The sequence below is a fragment of the Mobula birostris genome, chromosome 22, assembly GCF_030028105.1.
Source record: "Mobula birostris isolate sMobBir1 chromosome 22, sMobBir1.hap1, whole genome shotgun sequence".
NCBI classification, from domain to species: Eukaryota; Metazoa; Chordata; class Chondrichthyes; order Myliobatiformes; family Myliobatidae; genus Mobula; species Mobula birostris.
The window spans coordinates 63,172,528-63,195,709 of NC_092391.1; the positions used below are offsets into that span (position 1 = coordinate 63,172,528).

Below are 23,182 nucleotides of genomic sequence, written 5' to 3' on the forward strand. Positions count from 1 at the left end.
ACTTATGTCTTTGTTTTTTCCTCTGGCAGAACTTGAGTGTTGCCATTTCATTTATTTTACCTCCATGGTATTGCTTTTCCAGTTGAGAGAATAGTTCCAGTTTCCTGTTGGCTCTCTCAACAGAATCAGCTCTTTCTCCTTCTTCCCAGTCGTTAGCTTTGTCCAATTTGAAGATTTTTTGGGTAAATAGATTCCACAGAGTTAAAGACAGATATTTAACCATCATAAACATGTCATTAATATCACTAAACTCAAGTTTTCAAATATTGCAATTGCATACAAGTCATAGAATTCAAAACAGCCATTCTAAACCCAGAACACAGAGGGGAAAATCTACAGTACTGTGCAAAAATCTTAAGCACATATAGCTAAGGTGCCTAAGACTATTGCACAGTACTGCAGTAATTTTATGTATTGCACTGTACTGCCACACAACAAAACAAATTTCATGACATGAGTGAGTGATGATAAACCTGATTCTGATCTGGGTCTCTGATGTGGACTGAGAGTGGGAAGGGGTCAGGGAGAGGGGAATCACGGTTGGGAAAAGGGGAAGGGAGATGGGAGGGAGCAGGAAGCACCAGAGAGACATTTGTAATGATCATAAACCAATTGTTTGGAATCAAATGGCCTTGCCTGGTGTCTCAGGGCTGGGGGTGTCTGCAGCCGTGCCACCTCCCTGCCCCGGTACTCCTCCTCTGCCACCTGTCCCACGCCCCTCCCACAGCACTCCACTATCACCATTCACAACATCCTTCGCTCCTGCCAGACTTACAATCTCCGCATTGACAAGCACACTGCTGTGCAAGTGTCTTAGGTACCCTGGCTATATTTCTGTGCCTAAGACTTTTTGCACAGGACCATAGTCCATTATAGTCCAATTTGTAATGATCTTCTGAATTTAAGTGTATTTGAAAACTGGGGTCCACAGCATTAATAACCTAAGGCAATGAGATAAATTATAAACCCTCATTTATCTATCTTCTCTGAGAAGCAGAGCTAAAATTGAGAATGAATAATTTGCAGATAAATTTTCATAAGCAAAAAAATGGTGGAGGAACTCAGCAGGTCAGGCAGCATCTACGAAGAGGAAAAAACAATCGATATTTCAGGCTAAAGGATCTCCACCCAAAACGTCAACCATTTATTCCTCTCCATAGATGCTGCCTGACCTGCTGAATTCCAAGATTCACCAGGAAGGTTGACCTGCCAGCATCTCAATTTATTCCCCTCCCTCTACCCACCTACCTTTCCCCTCACCTGGCTTCACCTATCAAATTGTAACCATGCTACAATTTATCACTCTACAAACCCTGGAATAAGTTTTTATATATATATTTTACCAGTGTTAGAGAAATAATGATTTCTCTAACTTCTAGTAATCTCTCTCCCCTCCCTGCTTTCCTCATTCTGGTTACTCCTTCTGATCTCCTCACCTGCCCATCACCTGTCTCTGGCTCCCCTCCTCCTTCCCATGGTCCACTTTTGTCTCTTATTAGATTCCTCCTTCCTCTGCCATTTGCCTCTTCCGCAATTCACCTGCCAGTTCCTTACTACATTCCCCTTACACCTACCCACTTCCCCCTCACCTGCACTCATGTTCCTTACTGCATTCTCCTTCCACCTACCCACCATCCCTCTCACCTGGGCTCACCTATCACCTACCAGTTGGTACTCCTTTTCTTCCCCCCACCACCTTATTCTGGCTTCTTCACCCTTCCTTTCCAGTCTCGGTGAAGAGTCTCAAGGGTCTCATCGATTGCTTATTCCTTTCTATAGATACAGCCTGACCTGCTGAGTTCCTCCAGTATATTGTACTGTTACTCTGGATTTCCAGCATCTATAGAATCTCTTGTGTTTGTTCAAGATAGTATGCGTGTAATGCCCATATTAGTCAGTGCAATGTTTCTGCTATGTAGGTCTACGTTAGTGCAGCGCCTCAGGATATATTCCCAACAAATCCCAACAAATCCCAATGTTTTCCAAAAGAAAAATAAGTTAATCTGTGCAAGTCTGCTCTGCTTCATGCACCCATGCTGAGCTCTTCAATTTCATCAGCTTCACCTCCAATTTCCACCTTGCCCTTAAATTCATTTGGTCTATTTTTGACACTTCCTTCCCTTTTCTTGATCTGTCTGTCTCCACCTCTGAAAACAAACTGTCAACCGACATCTTTTATAAACCTGCCATTTCCTACGATTATCTTGACTACTCATCCTGCCTCCTGTAGAAATGTTATTCCCTTTTCTCAGTCCTTTGCCTCCTGCGCATCTGTTCCCAAGACACAGCTTTCCTTTCTAGGACATCAGGTATCCTCCTCCTTCAATGAACAGTTCCCTTTCCTCCACCATTAATGCTGCTGTCACCCGCATCTCCTCCATTTCCTGAACATCCATGCTTACCCCATCTTCCTGCTGCCTTAACAGTGATATTCCTGCTACTCCATGAGCCTCTGCATCTAACATGTCATCCTGCACAACTTCCTCTATCTCCAAGGGGATCTTACCTCCATACATATATTTATCTTCCCCCCACCACCACTTTCCACAGGGATTGCTCCCTTTGTGTCCATTTATCCTCACCACTAGTTCAAAGTTCAAAGTAAAATTTACATACATGTCACCACATACAACCCTGCAATTCTTTTTCTGTGGGCATACTTAGCAAATCTATAGATAGTAGCTGTAAAAAGGATCACTAATCTTCCTCCTGGCACGTATCCCTGCATGGCCGAAGTACTACGCCTGCCCATTCACCTCCTCCCTCATTTCCATTCATGGCCCTAAACAGTCCTTCCAGGTGAGGCGAAACTTCACCTGCAAGTCTGCAGGGGTTGTCTATTGTGTCTGGTGCTCCCGATGCAGCCTCCTCAACATTAGTGAGACCCGTCGTGAATTGGAGGCCTGCTTTGTTGAGCACTTCCACTCCATATACCAAAAGCAGAACTTCCCGGAGACCAAACATTTCAATTCTCATTCCTATTCCCCTTTCTGGCGTCTTCTTGTGCCACAATGAGGCACAACACCTTGTATTCTGTTTAGGTAGCCTCTAACCTGATGGCATGAATATTGAGCTCCTTCCAGTAAAAGAATGTTCCCTCCCCACCCTCCCGTCTTCTTCTATTCTCTACTCTGGCCTCTTACCTCTTCACAACTGCCTATCACCTCCACCTGGGTCCCCTCTTCTTTCCATTTCTGCTATGGTCCACTCTCCTCTCTTGTTGGATTCCTTCCTCTCCAGTCCTTGATCTTTCCCACCCATCTGGGTTCACCTATCATCTTCTAGCTTGTCCTCCTTCCCCTCTCCCTATCTTTTTATTCTGGTGTCTTCCCCCTTCCTTTCCAGTCCCAATGAAGGGTCTTGGCCTGAAACATTGACTGTTTCTTCATTTCCACAGATGCTGCCTGACCTGCTGAGTTCCTCCAGTATTTCGTTTGTGTTGCTTTGGATTTCCAGTATCTGCAGAATTTCTCATGTTTAATCTTTTACTTTGCTGTATATGTAATTCTACAACTATAGCAAAGTCACGGGCTCAAATTGCTGTTTAACAGCTGGTACTCAAATGCCATAATCGTAAAACTTTGCTTGTGTTCTCTTGTCTGTAATTTGGTTTGGACAAAAATAGATATTGAGGTTTTACAGTGGTGCAAAGAAAAGTACTGTCCATAAACTTTACACATGGAAAATATTCTTCAGACAACCAGGATCCCTCTGTGAATAGCCTGTCTGTTATAATTGTGGCTGATTCGCGGAATAATCTTGACGTTGCCGTTGGAACACGGCAGCAGTCTGCGCAAGGCTGGATCAATACCTACCCACTGTCCAGCGGAATGTCAACCATCTCCAAAAAATCAGGTGATGTCTACATCGGAAACCCTTCTGAGCTATCTATTCAAATTGCATTTCACTTGGCTTTCTTGCGAAGCATGATTTGGGCTTGTGTGGTGTGTCATGTTGCTTAACGCCTGCAGTGTAATTATCCTAAAGCTGTCCATTTTGAATTCTAATCATGTAACAGATGTGATTACCCCTTGCACTCTCCTGCATGTATACAGACCAATTAAATATATTTCTTTGTTTGATTTAATATTTGCTTTTATTGCAAAGGTGACTGGAATTGTCTTATTTTTAAAATAAATTTAATATCGACATAAGGTTATACAACATCTTAAATATAATGTATTCGATGTAGGATATGCTCCAGGAAGTCTAGTGCAAAATATTCTTCGGTTCCTTTGCGTAACCTAATATTAAAATTTTCCATTATTTCCTGACCAGGCATGTCAAAGAAGACCAACCGAGGTACTCAGCTACATAAATACTACATGAAACGACGCACACTTCTCTTGTCTTTGTTGGTGAGTGGTTAAGCAAAGTAATGTGCAGAAACTATACTGTACTCATTCCATTTCCTTAAGTTCAAGGTAAATTTACATGGAACGTGGAATGTTACAGTCCCTTTGGCCCACGATGCTGTGCTGACCTTTTAACCTACTCTAAGATCTAGCACTTTCCTCCTACATTACTTACTGCCTGCTGGTGTTTTGAGCAGCAATGAAGGTCCTCTATCTCTGTGTGTCCTGAGCTATTGAGATGTAGAAGGATGGTTCATTGCTGTTTCCATAACAGCTTTGTTTGACCAGTAGGGTTGTTAGCCCTGAGCTGAATCCCCGAACCTGGAGGACCGATGGAACACGTTTAGTCTGGCCTCTACCTTATGACTTGTTTGCATGGGTGACCCTATCAAGAGTCAAAGCATGCAGTAAAGCCCTGACTCCAGCCAGCATAGCTCTCCGGGTCATTGGGGCACACAAGCCTCCAAACCCAATGGCAAAGTTGTGTACCTCTTGGAGGTTCCCTCCTACATAGCCCTCCATTTTTCTGTCATCCATGTGCCAATCTTAAGAGTTTATTAAATGACTCTAATGTGTCTGTTTACTTACTTTTATTGTTTGCATGATTTGCTTTTATTTCTCTCTGCACTTTGGGTGTTTGACAGTTTTTTTTTAATAGGTTCTTTTGGGTTTCTTTGTTTTGTGGCTGCCCATAAGGAGAAGAATCTCAAGATTGTATATAGTACACTGTATATACTTTGATAATAAATGTACTCTGAGCTTTGCCTCCACCACCACCCCTGGCGGGGCGGGGGTGGGGAACACACCCACCACTCTCTGCGTAAAGAACTTGCCTTTCTCCTGGGAAATGGATAATGCAAGGGAGCATAATTTTACCATATACTAACTTGAGATTCCTTTTCTTGCAGACATTTACAGGGAAAAAGAAATAACTGAAATTGAATTTTATGAAAAAATATAATTGAACAAGGACTGATAAAAGCCAATGTGCAAAAGGAGACAATTTGTCCAAATTTTTTAGAAGTCTGTAATACTGAAAACACGAGTTGTAAAGAGTCCTTGCAAGTGTGTCTAGGGTGTAGAATCAGTTCAGAGTAGTGGTTACTGAAGTAATCCACGCCATTTCAGGAGCCTGGTGGCTGTTCCTGAACCTGGTAATGTGGGACCACCTGCCTGAGAGTTGTGAGAAAAGAGTATGGCCTGGATGGTGAGGGTCTTTCATTATATTGAAGATGCATCTTTCTTATGACAGCACTTCATCTAAATGTGTTCAGTGGTGGAGAGGGCTTTGCCCATGATGGACTGTCTGTATCCACTAATTTCGGTAGCCTTTTCTATCCTGGGCTTTGGTGTTTCTATAGCAGGTCATGATGCAACCAGTTAGGATACTTTCCACTGTCCATCCATAGAAGTTTGTTGAATCTATGTAAATTTCTAAGAGAGTAGTTATGCCGTGACCCTTAATGGCTGAATTTCCATACAGCACCGATACGTATGGCACAAGCCCTAAGCCTAGTTTTCAATTTCAGTCAATGATGCATTTTTGTAATTGCATTGTCTAAATTTTTTACCCTCCAGTTGTCTGCGTTAAGCTAATTATGGATAAATAAGTGTCAGAGAGTTTTTTAAATAAAGCTCAATACCTGATTTCAAGTGGCAACTTTTTTATTTTAGCATGATATCATAGAGAGTCTACATGTATGGAACTGTGAGTTACAAAGAAATCAGCTTGTGTTTATATCTTATAGCAGACAAGTGTGCAAAACCAGCCAAAGAGTTGATACTTCATCATGTTTTTCCTCATGATTTGTGGCTCATCCGTTTGCTCTTATCTTGTTTGTGCAGTTGTGTTATTGCTCTCAGGAGTAGGTGTGGCCAGCACAATGATCTTAGTTATGTAGACTTGTAAGTTAATTGGGAAAACACAGGATGTCCAGAAGGTCACAAAACTTTAGGAACATCAAGCTCTTTTAACCCTATATTTGAAATTTTCTTCCACAGTAAGGCTATTGGCTAATTTTAGTTCACTCATACAGAATAATTCTAAAATGCCCTCTTTAGCTTATTCAAACCATTGAATTTTTATATTTGCTACTCTCTTCAGGAATCTGCTTAATATGTTGGTTGGTCTCTACTCTCTGAGCAATCCTAAATCTTCCAACCTGTTTCCTCTTGTCCTAGGAGGCAACTTAAAGTAATTTTCTACAACTAGCTTTTCTCTGTCAATGTTAGAGTCATTGAAAAATATACTGCAGAAACAGACCCTTTGGCCCATCTAGTTCTTGCTGAACCATTTAAACTGCCTACTCCCATCAACCTGCACCAGGACCATAGCCATTCATACCCCTAACATTCCATTGTGTATTTCTGTCTCCTGGCAGTGCTTCCTTTGTTTTTCTTTCCTGTTTCACTTAGAGATAATGTAAATGAAAAATGAGGCAGTGAGAGAAGTGATTATGCCTCAGTAGTGTAGCAGTTAGCGCAACGTTCTGACAGCTTGTGGCTTCAGAGTTCAATTCCGGTGACATCTGTAAAGAGTTTGTACATTCTCCCAGTGACTGTGTGGGTTTCCTCTTGGTGTTCAGGTTTCCTCCCACAGTCCACGGCCTACCAGTTAATTTTAAGTTGTCCTGTGATTAGGCTAGGTTTAAATAGGTAGGTGGAGCCCGTGGTATTACAGGGAAGACACTAGCATGGAAAGAGGAGTGGCTGACTGGCAGGACGCAAAGATTGGGAATAAAGGGATCCTTTTCTAATTGGCTGCCTGTGACGAGTGGTCACCACTGGGATCTGTGTTGGGACCGCTTCTTTTTACGTTATTTGTCAATGATTTGGATGGCGGAATTAATGGCCTTGTGGCCAAGTTTGTGGTCGATACAAAGATAGGTGCGGGGGCAGATAGTTTTGAGGAAGTAGAGAGGCTACAGAAGGACTTTGACAGATTAGAGGAATAGGTAAAGAAGTAACAAATGTAATAAGAGTGTTGGGAAGTGTATGGTCATGCATTTTGATAGAAGAAATAAAAGCATAGCCTACTTTCTAAATGGGGAGAAAATTTAAAACTCTGAGGTGCAAAGGGACTTGGGAGTCATCGTGCAGGATTCCCTGAAGGTTAATTTGCTGGTTGAATTTGTGGTGAGGAAGTTAAATGTGGTGTTAGCATTCATTTCAAGAGAACTAGAATATTAAAGCAAAGCTGTAATGTTGAAACTTTATAAAGCACTGGGGAGGACTCACTTGGAGTATTGAGAGCAGTTTTGTGTAAGAAAAGATGTGCTGACATTGGAGGGGGCTTAAAGGAGGTTCACAAATGCTTGATTGAAAAGGATTGAAATGCTTGTCATATGAGGAGCATTTGATGACTCTGGGCTTGTACTCAGTGGAATTTTAAAAACTGAAGAGGGGGAGAACTCAAAGAAGCCTATCAAATATTGAATGGCCTAGATAGAGAGAATATGAAGAAGACATTTCCTGTGGTGGTGGAGTCTAGGACCAGCGAGCACAACCTTAGAATAGAGGAGGTCTATTTAAAATGGAAATGAGGAATTTCTTTAGCCAGATGATGGTGAATCTGTAGAATTCATTGCCATAATTGACTGTAGAGGCCAAATCATTAAGCGTATTTAAAGCAAAGCTTCATAGAATTTTGGTAAGTCAAGGCATGAAGGGATATGAGGAGAAGAGAGGAGATTGGGGTTGAGAGGGAAATGGATCAGCAGTAATGAAATGGCGGAGCAGACTCAATGGGCCAAGTGGCCTAATTATACACTAATGTCTTATGGTTGCTGGGCGGCATGGCTCTTTGGGCTGGAAAGGTCTGTTCCGCACTGAATCTTTAAATAAATTAATTAATGCCAATTGCTTAATACATTGATAAATAACTGAAATAGTACATACAGCATTAATGAACCATGGGTCACATACAGTTAATGATGCCTGTTTTAGTTATTAATTTAATTCTGGTGGGTGAACAGAAGATTAAAATCATTCCACACAGAAGTATATTTGTAACCTTCTGTTTACCATGGCGCACTGTAGATTCACTTCCTGTTTAATTGAACTGCTTGTGGGTTCAAATTCAAGTTAAAGTTGCAGGCTTGGCTAACACTACAGTGCAAGTACCGAGGGAGTGTTGCGCTGACGGGATGATTGTGAATCTTGGATGCAATCGTAAGTGGATGTACAAGTTCCAAAGATGCTCTCTCAGAGAATGGTGTTCTTCTCCATAGTTTAGGAGCATAGTTCAAAAAAGATGACCTGCCAATTATCTTTTGAGGGAGATTGTTCAAATTTAAGAGACTGGAGGAAGAAGACCTGAAAGGTCAAACAAGATTATAAACCGAAAATAATCCAGTCCAAACCATTAAAAGCTTTAAAAACAAGTAAGAGAACTTTAAAATCAGTTCTGAAAGATAGAGGAAGCCAATGCCGACTGTCTGGGACAGGAGTGATATGTTCCTTCATCCTGGTTTTAGTTAAACATCTAGCAGCGGCATTGTGGTTGGGTTTTCATGGCCTGTGGTCATCGAAGAGCCAGACGTTGTTGGCAGTTCATGGTACATCTCAGTTATGCCATTTCCTCGTCATTAATAAGACCAATCTGGTTCAATTTAGTATCAGAGAATGTAAACACTATACAACCTGAAATTCGTACTCTTCAGAGAGACATGCACAAAACGAGAACCCCAAGAAAATTAATGATAGTGACATCAGAACCCTAAAGTCCCCCCCCATGCACAAACAGCAGCAGAAACATCGACCCTCCCCCCACTTCTACCACCCCCCACCATGAAAACAACGGTAAATGCCCCCAAAGAGACCTTGATCGAAAGCCCATCAACAACTGCAGTCCATAACCCAGCACTTCAGTATCTCAGACAGGCTTTTTCTCACCAGTGACAGAAAGAGAGGTCACTCCTATAACAAGAGTGAAGACCAGCAACTCGTTGTTCTGATGTTACAGTCTTCCACGTCGCTTCTCCAATCTGATGTAAAGAATTTTCTGGAACTTGCCATCACTAAAAGTGACAAAAAATTTGACTTTGCAAACAGAATGGATTACAAAGTTAGGGAAATTACTTAGCGGGTTTGTAGGGAAACCAAGGTATAGGACTGGATAGATTGCTGTACAGGGACGCAGTCTGACCCACAAGGGCCGAAAGGCCTCCTGTGCTGTGATGATTGTATTTCTACTGCATCACCACTTAATAGACTGTGATCTCATAAATGTTATATTTACATTGGAGTTTAAATTGTAGGAAGTAATTGGCATTTGATGGCTCTGGTCCTTGCTGTAGTTTAAAAGAATGAGGGGGGTATCAAATATAGAGTGGATGTGGAGGGGGTATTTCCTATAGTGGGGGAGTCAAGGACCAGAGGGCACACTTTCAGAATACAAAGACATCCCTTTAGAAAAGAGACGAGATGGCTTTTCTTCACCAAGAGGTTGATGAATCTGTGGAATTCATTGCCACAGAGAGGCTGTGGAGGCCAAGACATTGGGTATTTTAAAGCGGAGGTTGATAGGTTCTTCATTAATCAGGGTGTCAAAGGATAAAGGGAGAAGGCAGGAAAATGGGATTGAGAGGGATAATAAATCAGCCATGATGGAATAGCGAAGCAGACTTGATGGGCTGAGTGGCCTAGTTCTACTCCCATGTCTTATTATCAGACACCTAATTACAATATTTTATCAATTGCAGCCTGCTTGTGGTCTCAAGTAGTTGAATTCCAGTTGTTGAGATTCATTTGAAAAAAATTATGATTGATGTTGCTATCAGCAGCAGACTCTGTCCTCTAGCTGCCAGCCTCAACGCTGAATGAAATTTTGGAAACGGAACTGACTGTAAATATTCAAAAATGATAGCTCTCTGTCTCAATACTTAGGCGAGCGAAATAGAGCGTCTCTCCACATGGTACAATCCCCTCTCAGCCCCTGAGCTGGCAATGGACCAAGCTGGAGAAGCCAGCATAGCGAATTGGCGATCCAAGTACATCAGCCTTAATGAAAAGCAATGGAAGGATAATGTCAATCTGGCCTGGAGCATCTCGCCATACTTGGCCATACAGCTACCTACCAGGTAATTGTGCCAGAGTTAAGTATTAAAGAGATTTGCATTAGTTTTATTTCTTAAATGTACATGGAAGTATTGAGTGATCAAAGCTTTGCAATATCACTTCCCATTGATGGGGAACTGGAACCAGTATTGCTACTGGATCTAAACCTTTTTACCTATCACTGTATACCACATCAACTGGTTACAAAGATTCAAAGTACATTTATAGACCGTAGTTTTGATGACTCTTTGGGGCTTTGGTTGATGGTGGTGGGGGGGAGGTCGGTGCTGCCATGGTGCGCGGAAAGGTGGGGCAATGCTTTTGGTGCTGCTTGTGTGAGGGGAGGGGGGATAGGGAGTTTGGGGCTTTGATGTTCTATCATTCATTCTACGGGGTCTCTTGTTTTGATGATGTCTGTGAAGAGTACGGATTTCAGGTTGTATACTGTATCCATTCTCTGGTATTAAATGAACCTTTGGACCTTTATCAAAATATGTATACAGAAACAACTCTTGAGATCCGTCCTCCCGTATATTGTAACTGGTTGATGTGACAGCTTCATTAAAACAATAGTTTCTGGGATCCGACTCCATGAGACTGAAAGACACCCACACCAATTATCTTCTTAGAATTACAAAACTACAGTATTGTGCAAAGGTCTTAGGCACCCTAGCTTTTTATTATTTATTGGGTGCAGCATGGAGCAGGCACTTCTGCCCCATCATGCCGCACTGCCACTCATCCCCTGATTTATCCCTGGCCTAATCACAGGACAATTGACAATGACCAATTAACCTACCCAACTGGTACGTCATTGGACTGTGGGAGGAAACCAGAGCACCCAGATGAAACCCAAACGGTAAAGGGGAGAACGTATAAACACTTTACAGGCAGCAGCAGGAATTAAACCCAGGTCGCCTGTACTGTGTAGCCCATTTTTATATGGTTTCAGATAGTATAGGCACCACAGAGACCTGATCTCAACATCATTGAGACTGGAGAGACAGAAGTAAGCAAGACAGCCAAAATCTGCAGTAGAACTGCAGCAAGCTCTCCAAGATGCTTGGAACAGCCTACCAGGCGATTTCCTTATAAAACTGCACGACAGTTTTACCGAAGAGAATTGATGCAGTTTTAAAGGCAAACGGTGGTCACACCAAATATTGATTTGATTCATTTTTAACTGTTTGCTGCTCTTTGTAGTAAGTCTTTTGATATTTAGAAACTTTTCATTTCGCTTTACAGAATTTTTTTTACATGTGCCTAAGGCTTCTGCACAGCACTGTACATTTATTTGGAAGGAACAGAGCAAGCATTAAAATATTTACATAGGTATGTTGGGTGATGGGGTGAAGATACATCTGTACCAAAGGAGGTATAAGGTGCTCCTTCCCTGTGCTTGACTGCAGGTCACCTTTGGGCAAGTTGTGGCACCTGCTTAGACCCTGATCGGGGCCACGTGAAGCCCTGGGAGCAGATGGTCGTATGAGCAGCCGGTGCATATCACAAGCCCTGGTTATGCGACCACTGACACCAGGCAGGCAAACTCTGAAGAGCATTGATAATGGCTGGGGTCTTTAATGATGGATGCCACCTTTTGAGGCATTGCATTTTGAAGGTGTCCTCGATGCTGGGGAGGCTGGTGCCTAGGATGAAGCAGGCAGTATAAACATGACTGGCTGAAGGGTCTGTTTCTGACTGCAGGATTCCATGACTCTACATCATAGTTTTGAGTCAGTCAGTGCAAATTATACTTTTGTCTTTGAAATTATTTTCCACGTACTTCCATCATAAGACTTTGCTTTTGCGTGACTGCAGTGCTCAAACAGTGAAGTTATGTTATTGCAGCTCTCTAAAACACTGGTTACTTCACCCTTGGAGTATTGTGTTCAGTTCTAGTCACCTCATTATAGAAAGGATGTGGAGTGTTTACAGAGCATGTAGAGGAGTTTTACCAGGATTAGAGAGCATGTCTTATGAAGAGAGGTTGACTAAGCTATGGCTTTTTCTTTGGAGTAAAGGAGGATATGAGAGGTAGCTTAATAGAGTTGTACAAGATGATAAGAAGCATAGATAGAGCGAACAGCCAGTGACTTTTTTCAAACGTAGAAATGGCTAATACGAAAGAGCATAATTTTGAGGTGATTGGAAGAAAGCATCAGCAGCAGCCACACCCTGGTACACCACTTTGACAGGCGAGCTAAACCTGGTGAGGGTAGCTGCTGGGCCTCATGTCCCAATGAGATAGGGACATGCCTGTCCCAGCCTGCAAAGTCAGCTCTAGCAAACTGAGCGGATGAGATCTACAGAGACATCCAATGGCTAGGAAGGTGGCACTGGAACGCTGTGGAGGATGAAGGGCTTGACAAGACACAGAAGACGTCATGGTCATCCACTGCAACCAAGGAAGACCCCAGTTTGTGACAGTTGTTCGTACCAATGGACCTGGATTTCTGCGGTCGAGAGAGTGGAACTGCCCCGGAGCATTATCCTTTCCACTTTAAAAACTCTCCCGCACAGGTTTCCTGTCATTATTAAACACAATGAAGAACCACCACTGGAGGAAAGTATAAAGGGATATCAGAGGTAGTTATTTTTACACAGAATAATGGGTGTGTGAAATACACTACCAGGATGATGGTAGAGTTACATACATTAGGCGCATTTAAGAGACATGGATGAAAGTAAATGGACGGCTATGTGGAAAGGAAGCATTAGATTAATCTTGGAGTAGGTTAAAAAGCTGGCACAACATTGCGGGCTGAAAGATCTGTATAATGCTAGTGTTCTACATCACCTTCTCCTTCAGTGAATGGGTAACTTGACCCAATGGGGACTATTCTAGTCTCTCCACAACGAGGGCTGAGTTCACTGCTCTTTCTTCAGTAATTATGCTGCATTAACATCAGCATTAACAAGAGAAGAATTTGGGTATTGCTCCCGAACTTGCGTGACAATAAACTGCCTTTTACTGTCAAGATTTGTGCTGATGTGGGGTGAGGCAACAGTGAACTCAGATATGATGTTCCCCGTCCTACCACTTGCAATCAAGTTGTTGCCAGTGGCCTCTGTCAAGGCTGACATGTGAGACAGTAACTTGAGTGAAATACTATGGGGGACTGACATTGCTTTCAGGATCAGATTCCTTAACAGTGACATATGTTGTGAAATCTGCTGTAGCAAGGCCCATAAATTGCAAAAATAAGTAGTGGATTCAAATAAAGAATAGTGAGGTAGTGTTCATGGACTATTCAGAAATCTGATGGTGCAGAGAAGGAAGCTGTACCTTAGTTATAGAATGTAGGTATTTGGGCTCCTGTTCCTCCTCCCTGATGGCAGTAATGAGAAGAGGGCATCTGCCAGATGGTGAGGGTCCATAGTGAAGATGCCGCCCTCGAGGTGCTGCCTCTTGAAGATGTCCTCAGTAGTGGGATGGGTTGTTTCTTTGATGGAGTTGGTTGAACTTAAAGCCCTTTGCAGCCTCTTACCATCCTGTGCAGTGAAGCCTCCATACAAAGTTGTCTTGCTACCAGTGATAAGCTCTCCACTGTACATCCGTAGGCATTTGCACGAATCTTTGATAACATACCAAATCTCCTAACATGTTAGACCCACTGGCAAACATTGGAGAGGGTTCAGAGGAGATTCATGAGCATGAATCCGGGAATGAAAGGGTTGATGTATGCAGAGCACTTGATGGCTCTGGGTCTGTACTCACTGGAGTGTATAAGGATGAGGGGGAATCTCATTGAAACCTATTGTATATTGAAAGGCCTAGATAGAATGGATGTGGAGAGGATGTTTCCTATTGTGGGTGAGTCCAGGACCAGAGGGCACAGGATCTGATATCGCTGCCAACTTGAATTCTGAAATTCAGTTGGACCACTTCAGAGGAGAGGGCAGCCATTTTGCTTTGGCAGAGTTTTTCAGTCAGACTCATACACGATCCTATGTAGCCTTTCATTTGTTTACGACATCAAAATTATCGTCTTTTTATCTTACTCAATTGTATATGTCTTCTTGGAGGGGTAGGTTCAGGTAGGAGAAGTACCTGTTTTATAATTGGCTTCAATAATGAAAAATGTGAAATGGGGAGAATTATACATTCCTATCACAATGTCGTTAAAGAAAGCCAATGTTTTCCAATGCAGGTAAGTAGAAGATTAATTTCTCTGTCCTGAGGGCAAAGGAGAATGATCAAACAAATGTGTGTCTGTCAAAGATGTTTTCTTCAGTAAGAGTTAACACTGTTACAAATACTTTATCAGTAAGGAATGTAATATGACTGGGCTGTCAGTGAGATATTGTGGTGCTTCAAGCTATTTTTTAAGTGTAATACAGAAAAGAATCAATTGAATTTGGGGTTGAACTGCAGCTGGAGTATCAAGATGACTGTCCTCCTGTCTATTCCACCTGTGGTTACCACCGCCATGGATTCTGCCTATTTGAAACGGGGATATATTGCACCTACAGTATTTATCCTTTTATTATGCAAGCTTTTATTGGTGATTTTCCTGGCATTTATCCAATGTTTTACATCTGATAGGTTTAAAAACACTGAGGCCATAGGAGCAGAAGTAACCCGGTTAGTGAGACTGGATCCTGGAGCTGTCAGTGATGTCCCAGAAGCTATACGGGTAAGAACACAGATAGTGTACACCATTAAAGGTGATCAGTTGGCTCTTGTGCAAGGATTTTTGAAGTGCTGTACATAGAACATAGAACAGTACAGCACAGAAACAGGCCTTTCGGCCCACAATGTTATGCTGAACCAGCTAAAAAGCAAACCAAAAGCACCCAAACACTAATCCCTCCTACCTACACCATGTCCATATCCCTCCATCTTTCTCATCCATTTGCCTTTCCAAACATCTCTTAAAAGCCTCTAACGTATTTGCCTCTACCACCATACCAGGCAGCACATTCCAGACATCCACCACTCTCTGAATAAAAATCTTACCCCTCACATCCCCTTTGAGCCTACACTCCCTCACCTTCAATGCATGCCCTCTGGTATTGGACATTTTAACACAAGGAAACGGATAGTCCCTGTCCACTCTATTTATGCCTCTCATAATCTTATAAACCTCTATCCAATCTCCCTTCAACCTCTGATGCTCCAGAGAAAACAACCCAAATTTATCCAAGTTGATAACACGTGCTCTCTAAGCCAGACAGCATCCTGGTAAGCCTCTTTTGCACCTTCTCCAAAGCCACAAGAACCTTCATATAGTAGGGCGAGCAGAGCTGTGTGTAATACTCCAGACGTAGCCTAAGCAGAGTTTTATAAAGTTGCAACGTAACCTCCTGACTTTTGAACTGGTCACCACACTGTATAGAGAGTGTGGTTGCATGGGCGATTCACTGGGTTGGTGACTGGACTGGAGGACTTTCAGCTATGGGGAGAGATTGGATCAGCTGAGCTTACATTCCCTGGACCAAAGGAGGCTGAGGGGCAACCTGAGAAAATTCCATGTAATTCTGAGAGCCAAAACTACAGTAGGTGGTCAAAGTCTCTTTTCCCATGATAGGGATACCTAAAACAAGAGGACAGAGGTTTAGGAACATAGAAAACCTACAGCACAATACAGGCCCTTCGGCCCACAAAGCTGTGCTGAACATGTCCCTACCTTAGAACTACCGAGGCTTTACCCATAGCCCTCTATTTTTCTAAGCTCCATGTAGCCATCCAGGAGTCTCTTAAAAGACCCTATCATATCCGCCTCCACCACCGCCGCTGGCAGTCCATTCCACGCACTCACCACTCTTTGCATAAGAAACTTACTACCCCTGACATCTCCTCTGTACCTCCTTCCAAACACCTTAAAACTATGCCCCTCTTATGACGCGTTGTACACCTAATGAGTTTTTCCCCTGCTTTTTCTGCTTAGTAGGGTTTTTTTTATTATCACAAAATTTTTTTCCAATCCTTAAGATAATGTTTTTTTTCTTTGAGACATTGTAAGTGTTGTTATTTCGATGTACTCGTGTTATTTCTTTTGTATAATACAACAATAAAAAGATTTGAAAAGAAAGAACTATGCCCTCTTGTGCTAGCCATTTTAGCCCTGGGAAAAAGCCTCTGACTATCCACACAATCAATGCCTCTCATTATCTTGTACACCTCTATCAGGTTACTTCTCATCCTCCGTCACTCCAGGGAGAAAAGGCCGAGTTCACTCAACCTATTCTCATAAAGCATGCTCCCCAATCCAGGCAACATCCTTGTAAATCTCCTCTACACCCTTTCTATGGTTTCCACGTCCTTCCTATAATGAGGCGACCAGGACTGAGTACAGTACTCCAAGTGGGGTCTGACCAGGGTCCAATATAGCTGTAACATTACCTCTCAGAGAGGTGAGAGGAGGAAGAAGTTCGAAAGGAAATTGGAGGGATAGACAGACGGCTACGGAGCCCAAGTCATCGGGTATATTTAAAGTGGAGGTTTTTAGGTTCTTAATTAGTCGGGATGTCAAAGGTTACAGGGAGATAGCAGGAGAATGGGGTTGAGAGGGATAATAAATCAGCCATGGTGGAGCAGACTTACGGGCTGAATGGCCTAATTCTGCTCCTATGTTTTAAGGATAGATTTTTGTTATATAGAGGGTGATTGATACTTACAGAAAAGGTAAGTCAAGGGAATACTCACCAGCCCACATCAAGGGATCAGCAGTGGAAAGGATGAGCAGTTTCAAGTTCCTGAGTGCCAACGTCTCTGTGGATCTATCCTGGGCCCAACCTATTGATGCAGTTACAAGGAAGGCACGACAGCAGCTATATTTCATTAGGAGTTTGGGAAGAGTTGCATGTCACCAAAGACACTCGCAAATTTCTACAGATGTTCTGTGGAGAGCATTCTAACTGGCTGCATCACTGTCTGATATTGGGGGTGGGCACTGCACGGGATCAGAATGTTGTAAACTCAGCCACTTCCATCACTGGCACTAGCCTCCCCAGCATCCAGGACATCTTCAAAGGGTGATGCCTAGTTAAGGGCTCCCATCACTCACAACATGCTCTCGTCTCATTACTACCATCGAGGAGGAGGTATGAAGGCACACTCAGTGTTTCAGAAATAGCTCCTTCCCTTCCACAATAGATTTCTGAATGCACAATGAACACTTCCTCAGTATTTTTTCCTCTCTTTTGGCACTGCTTATTTAATTTTTTATAAATACTTTTTATTGTAATTTATAGTTTTATTACTAAGTATTGCACTGTACTGCTGCCAAAAAGGAAAAAAAAATCACAACATGTGCCAGTGATATTAAACCTGATTCTAATTCTAATATAGAGGCATTTAGACAGGCACTTGAATCGGCAACACTTGGAAAAATACAGTCCTAATGTGGACGAATGGGACAGTCAAATGAGGTTAACATGGATATGGTGACCAAGGGGCTGGTTCTGTGAAATCAGTGAGCACGCAGTAAATGGTGAAGTTTAAGGGGAGATGGAGAGAGGGCTAAAGGGGATTTGAGGGGTAAATTTTTCACACAGTAGATGCTATCTGGAAAGAGCTACCAGGTAAGGTGGTGGAGGCATGAGCAGAAAGAAAGAACATTTAAGAGGCATCAGGACAGGTACTTGAATGTTCAGTACATTCAGGGATATGGAAGTAATTAGTATACATTCAGTGGGCACTTTATTAGCTACCTCCTGTACATATAAATTGGCCGCTGAGTGTATGTTTGTGGTCTTCTGCTGCTCTAGCCCGTCCACTTCACGTTTTATGCTTTCATAGATGCTGTTCTGTGCACCACTGTTATAATGCATGGTTATTTGAGTTACTATTACCTTCCTGTCAGCTTGAACCAGTCTGGCCATTCTCCTCTGACCTCTCTCATTAACAAGGCGTTTTCATCCACATAACTGCCACTCACTGGATGTTTGATGTGTTTTTGTACCATTCTCTGTAAGCTCTAGAGACTGTTGTGTGTACAAATCCCAGAAGATCAGCAGTTTCTGAGATACTCAAACCACCCTATCTGACACCAACAATCATTCCACAGTCAACTTAGACCACATTTGTTCCCCATTCTAATGTTGGCTCTGAACAACATCTGAATTTCTTGACCACGTCTGCACTGTGTTGCTGCCACATGACTGGACGATTAGACACTTGCATTAATGAGCAGGTGTACAAGTGTACCGAATAAAGTGACCACCGAATGTAGGAGCAGAATTAGGCCATTTGGCCCGTCAAGTCTGCTCTGCCATTTGATCATGGCTAATTCAGTTCCCCTCCTTTCATTATCTTTGATGCTCTATTCTTCTTCCCAAGCCAGTGTAAAGGAACCATCTGGACCAATTTTAGTCGCATATTAAAGCAGTTCTCATATTATATGGCCCAGCCAATATACTGAAGGATTCACAGAAACTATTGGGATAAATAAACTTACAGAAACTTATTGACCCAACTAATGCACCCTAATTAAAGCATTGATTTAGTCATATACTTAGCCTCATATCTGACTTCTTTTCCTCAACTCTGATGCTAATTGTTAGGGTTATTCAGCACAGAAACAGGGCCTTTGGCCTCAGTTTTTATCAATTTATTTATTGAGATACAACACGGAGTAGGCCCTTCAGGTCCTTCAAACTGCGCTGTCCAGTAACACCCAATTTAACCCAACCTAGTCATGGGAAAATTTACAATGACCAATTAACCTACCAAACGGTATATCTTTGGACTGTGGGAGGAAACCCACACGATCACAGGAGAGCATGCAAACTCTTTACGGGCAGCGGCAGGAATCGAACCCAGGTCGCTGGTACAGTAAAGTGTTGTGCTATCAGTACATTACCATACTGCCCAAAGAAGCATCCTACCTGAGTGAGTTCCATTTGACTACATTTGGCCCATATCCCTCTGAACCAGGGGTTCCCAACTTTTTTGTTATGCCATGGACCTTTACCATTAACAAGGGGTCTATGGACCTCAGGCTGGGAACCCCTGCAACCTTCCCTATCAATGTCCCCAAGAGAAAAAGACTGACCTCATGATTCACCTCATAAATTCTTCTTTATAGTAGAGACCACTTATTCTTTTTACATAAAGCTCTGTGACAAATCACACTGTCAGTGAATCCACTTCCTTCAACACTACAAAGCTTCTAGTGTCTTTGGCTGAGGGTGTTTATTGCACAATCCCTCTCTTTCACACTCAGCTACCTTCCTCTGTTTCTCCACCTTCCTCTATTTTTCCAATTTCACTGCCACCTTTAAACCTTCAGTATTTTATAATCAAATCTTCATTGGACTTAATTACTACTTCTGCTTTTTAAAAAATCTTCAGTCTGCGTGTGTGCAGCAGATATGGGTGTGGGCCTCCCTTCCCTGTCTCATTATTTTGTAAAAATAGATGCAGACTTTGCCTGCAAGGCATCTGTTATGGCCAGGTCCTTTACTACATACATCAGAATCAAAAGCTTTATTAGGTTCATAAATCTTCTAATTGTCAAGGGATCCAGAAATCCCTTTGGGGTATACATGCTCAGAACGTTGACGGTGGCAGGATACACAGGCAGAGGAATCTCTGGCTTAGAAGTGTAGAGTACAAACACACAAAATATGTGGTAAACAGTTGATTAGGCAGTTGACAGAGAAATACAATTTGAGCAAACAAGCATTAGAACGGGGTTCCCAATTTGGGGATCACAGACCTCTTGCTTAATGGTTCAATGGTTCCATTGAATATCAGAGAATGTATACAGTATACAACCTGAAATCCTTACTCTTCAAAGCCATCCACAAAGCATAGGCCCCAAAGGATGAATGGCAGAAAATGTTAGAACCCCAAAGCCTGTCCCTCCCTCTCCCATTCACAAGCAGCAGCCAAGCATCAACCCTCCCCCCGCTGGTTCCTGCAGAAAGCATCGGAACCCCACCCCACCCCACCCCACCCCACCCCACCCCCAGCACCCACCATGCAAACAGTAGCAAAGCCCAATGGTTTTGGTCCATGGCATAAGAAAGGTTGGGAACCCCTGCTTTAGAAAAAAAGTCAGCAGATGGCTTAGGACATAGAAGAGGGCAGCACAGGAACAGCTCTTCAAACCATAATATGCCGGACCAATTAAATTAGTAATCAAATGGCCAACTGAACTAATCCATTCTGTCCACACAGTGACCATATCCTTCCATTTCCTGCACTTCCATGGGTTTTTCTAAACGTCTCTTAAAAGTCCTTACTGTGTCTCTTTACCACCACCCCAGATAGCACATTGCAGGCACCTGCCACTCTTTGAGCAGAGAAAATTTACCTCTCCGATCTCCTTTAAACTTAACCCCTCTCATCTTCAATGCGTGCCCTCTAGTATTAGATATTTTAATCCTGGGAAAAAGATACTATCTGTCTACCCTGTCTATACCTCTGATAATCTTACCTAAATCTCTATCAGACCCCACCTCAGCCTCCACTGCTTTAGAGAAAACAACTCAAGTTTGTCCAACCTCTTGTTATACCAGATGCCCACTAATTCAGGCAGCATCCTGGCAAACCTCTTCTGCATCCTCTCTGAAGCCTCGATATCCTTCCTGTAATGGAACGATCAGAACCGAATGCAATACTCGAGATGCGGCCTAACCAGAGTTTTATAAAGCTGCAATATAACTTCCTGACTTTGAACTCAATGCCTCAACTAATAGAGGCAAGCATGCCATATGCTTTCTTAACCACTCTACCAACCTTTGCAGCCACTTTCAGGAAGCTATGAACTTGGATCCCAAGATCTCTCTGCTCATCAACACTATTATAAGGGTCTTGGTAGAGTTGTACAAAACATTGGTGATCCCACATACGGGGAGACTATGTTCAAGATTCAAGTTTTTTGTTTTAGTTTTTTGTCATTTTTCAGTACAGGATTGTAAAGAATAATGAAACGACTATTACTCTGGATCCGATGCAGCATAAAAAGAACACAGTAAGCATAAAGAGTACAGTAAAAACAAAAAAACCCAGAATGTACAAGTAACTGTTATTACATCGACTGATTGTTCATAAGGTGACGCTCAGTGTTGTGTATGTAGTGGTGGTGGGAGGTGGTCAGGTGGGTTAATGATTAGCTTGATAGCTTAGGAGAAGTAACTGTTTTCAAGTCTAGTGGTCCTGGAGGGATAACCTTTACCAAAGGAGGTGTAAGCCACTCCTCCCCTCTGCTGTCCTGCAGATCACCCTTGGGCAAGGTGTTGCACCTGCTTACCCCCGGATGCAGGGTCACGTGAAGCCATGGGAGCAGGTGGTGGATGGTTGTACGAGCAGCTGGTGCATATCACACGTCTTGGTTATGCGACCTTTGACACCAGGCAGACAATCCCTAAAAAGTATTGATAATGGCTGGGGTCACCCATCTTGTAAAGACATTGCCTATAAGAAGGCAATGGCAAACTACTTATGTAGAAAAATTTGCCAAGAACAATCATGATTGCCCACACAACACATAATGAAGATGATGATGATGGCCCTGGTGTGGATGTTGTGCTAGCCTTTTCTCTGATGGGAGTGCGTTATGTTTGGCTTTGGTCACCCTGCTACTGGGGAGACGTCATTCAGCAGGAAGGAGTGCAAGAAGATTTACAAGGATTTTGCCTTGGAGTTGAGCAGCTGAATTAGAGAGGTTGAGCCTCCTAGGATTTCGTTCAGTGGAGCATAGGAAAGTAAAGGGTGATCTTATACAGATGTATAAAATTATGAGGGGCACAGACAGGGTGAATGCATTCAATTGTTTTCTCAGGGGTGGTGAGTTAAGAACTAGAGGACTTAGCTTTAAAGTGAGAGTGGAGAGACTGAACAGGAGTAATCCTACAAAATGTAGTAGATACAACCCAGTCCATCACGGGTAAAGCCCTCCCCACTATAGAGTACATAGTACACCTACGTGGATATGGCGCGGGGATGGGAACCAGTATGATAGAGCAGAGGATGAACTCGTAGGTGATGAGTGTAACATGAACACAAGGAATGGGTACAATGATTGGGTACAAATGCAGACAGAGCAAAGAGTTAAGTTGTACCACAGAGGCAAAATTCATTAAGGCGAAGAATGCAGGACTGAGGGTGCTATATTTAATTGCACGTAGCCTTTGGAATAAGGTGGACGAACTCATGGCACAATTAAAGACTGTTCAGTATGACGTCGTGGCTGAAAGATGGCCATAGTTGGGAATTTATTTTGTACAGAAAGGACAGGCAGGAAAGCATAGGCGGTGGTTTGGCGCTGTTGGTAAGAGATGGAATTATATCTTTAGAAGGAGGTAACATAGGGTCAGAGAATGTCGAATTTTTGTGGGTGGAGATAAGAAACTGCAAGAGTAAAAAAATCATTATGAGAATCACATATAGGCTCTCCAAATAGTAGCCAAGATATGGAGTTGAGATTGCAAAGGAAGATGGAAAAGGCATGTAATAAGGGTAACGTCACAATTGTAATGGGGAACTTCAATATGCAAGGGGATTGGGAAAATCAGGTTGGTGTTGGAATCGCAAGAGAGGGAATCTGTTGAATGCCTACGAGATGGCTTTTTAAAGTAGCTTGTGCTTGAGCCTACTCGGGGAAAGGCTGCCTTAGATTGGGTGTTGTGTAATAACTCAGACCTTATTGGGGAGCTTAATGTAAAGGAACCCTTAGGAAGCAGTGATTATATGATTGAATTCATACTGCAGTTGGAAAGGGAGAAGCATAAGTCACATGTATCAGTAACACAATGGAATAAAGGAAATTACAGAGGCATGAGAGGGGAGCTTGCCCAGGTGAGTACTGGTGGGGATG

The 23,182-nt window shown here is 42.7% G+C and overlaps 1 protein-coding gene across 3 annotated transcripts in view; it reads left to right on the top strand.

Moving 5' to 3' along the window:
- The window catches only part of pi4kab (phosphatidylinositol 4-kinase, catalytic, alpha b), a 347,746-nt gene that overhangs the window by 261,325 nt on the left and 63,239 nt on the right, over positions 1 to 23,182 (top strand). For 2 of the 3 annotated variants that reach the window (XM_072240889.1, XM_072240888.1), the window contains exons 37-40: positions 3,697 to 3,855; positions 4,279 to 4,358; positions 10,242 to 10,435; positions 14,959 to 15,049. In XM_072240889.1, coding sequence (XP_072096990.1) covers positions 3,697 to 3,855; positions 4,279 to 4,358; positions 10,242 to 10,435; positions 14,959 to 15,049 — 524 coding nt within the window. Of the gene's footprint in view, positions 1 to 3,625; positions 3,856 to 4,278; positions 4,359 to 10,241; positions 10,436 to 14,958; positions 15,050 to 23,182 lie in introns of those variants that run through there. The other variant, XM_072240890.1, reaches the window with a different exon arrangement.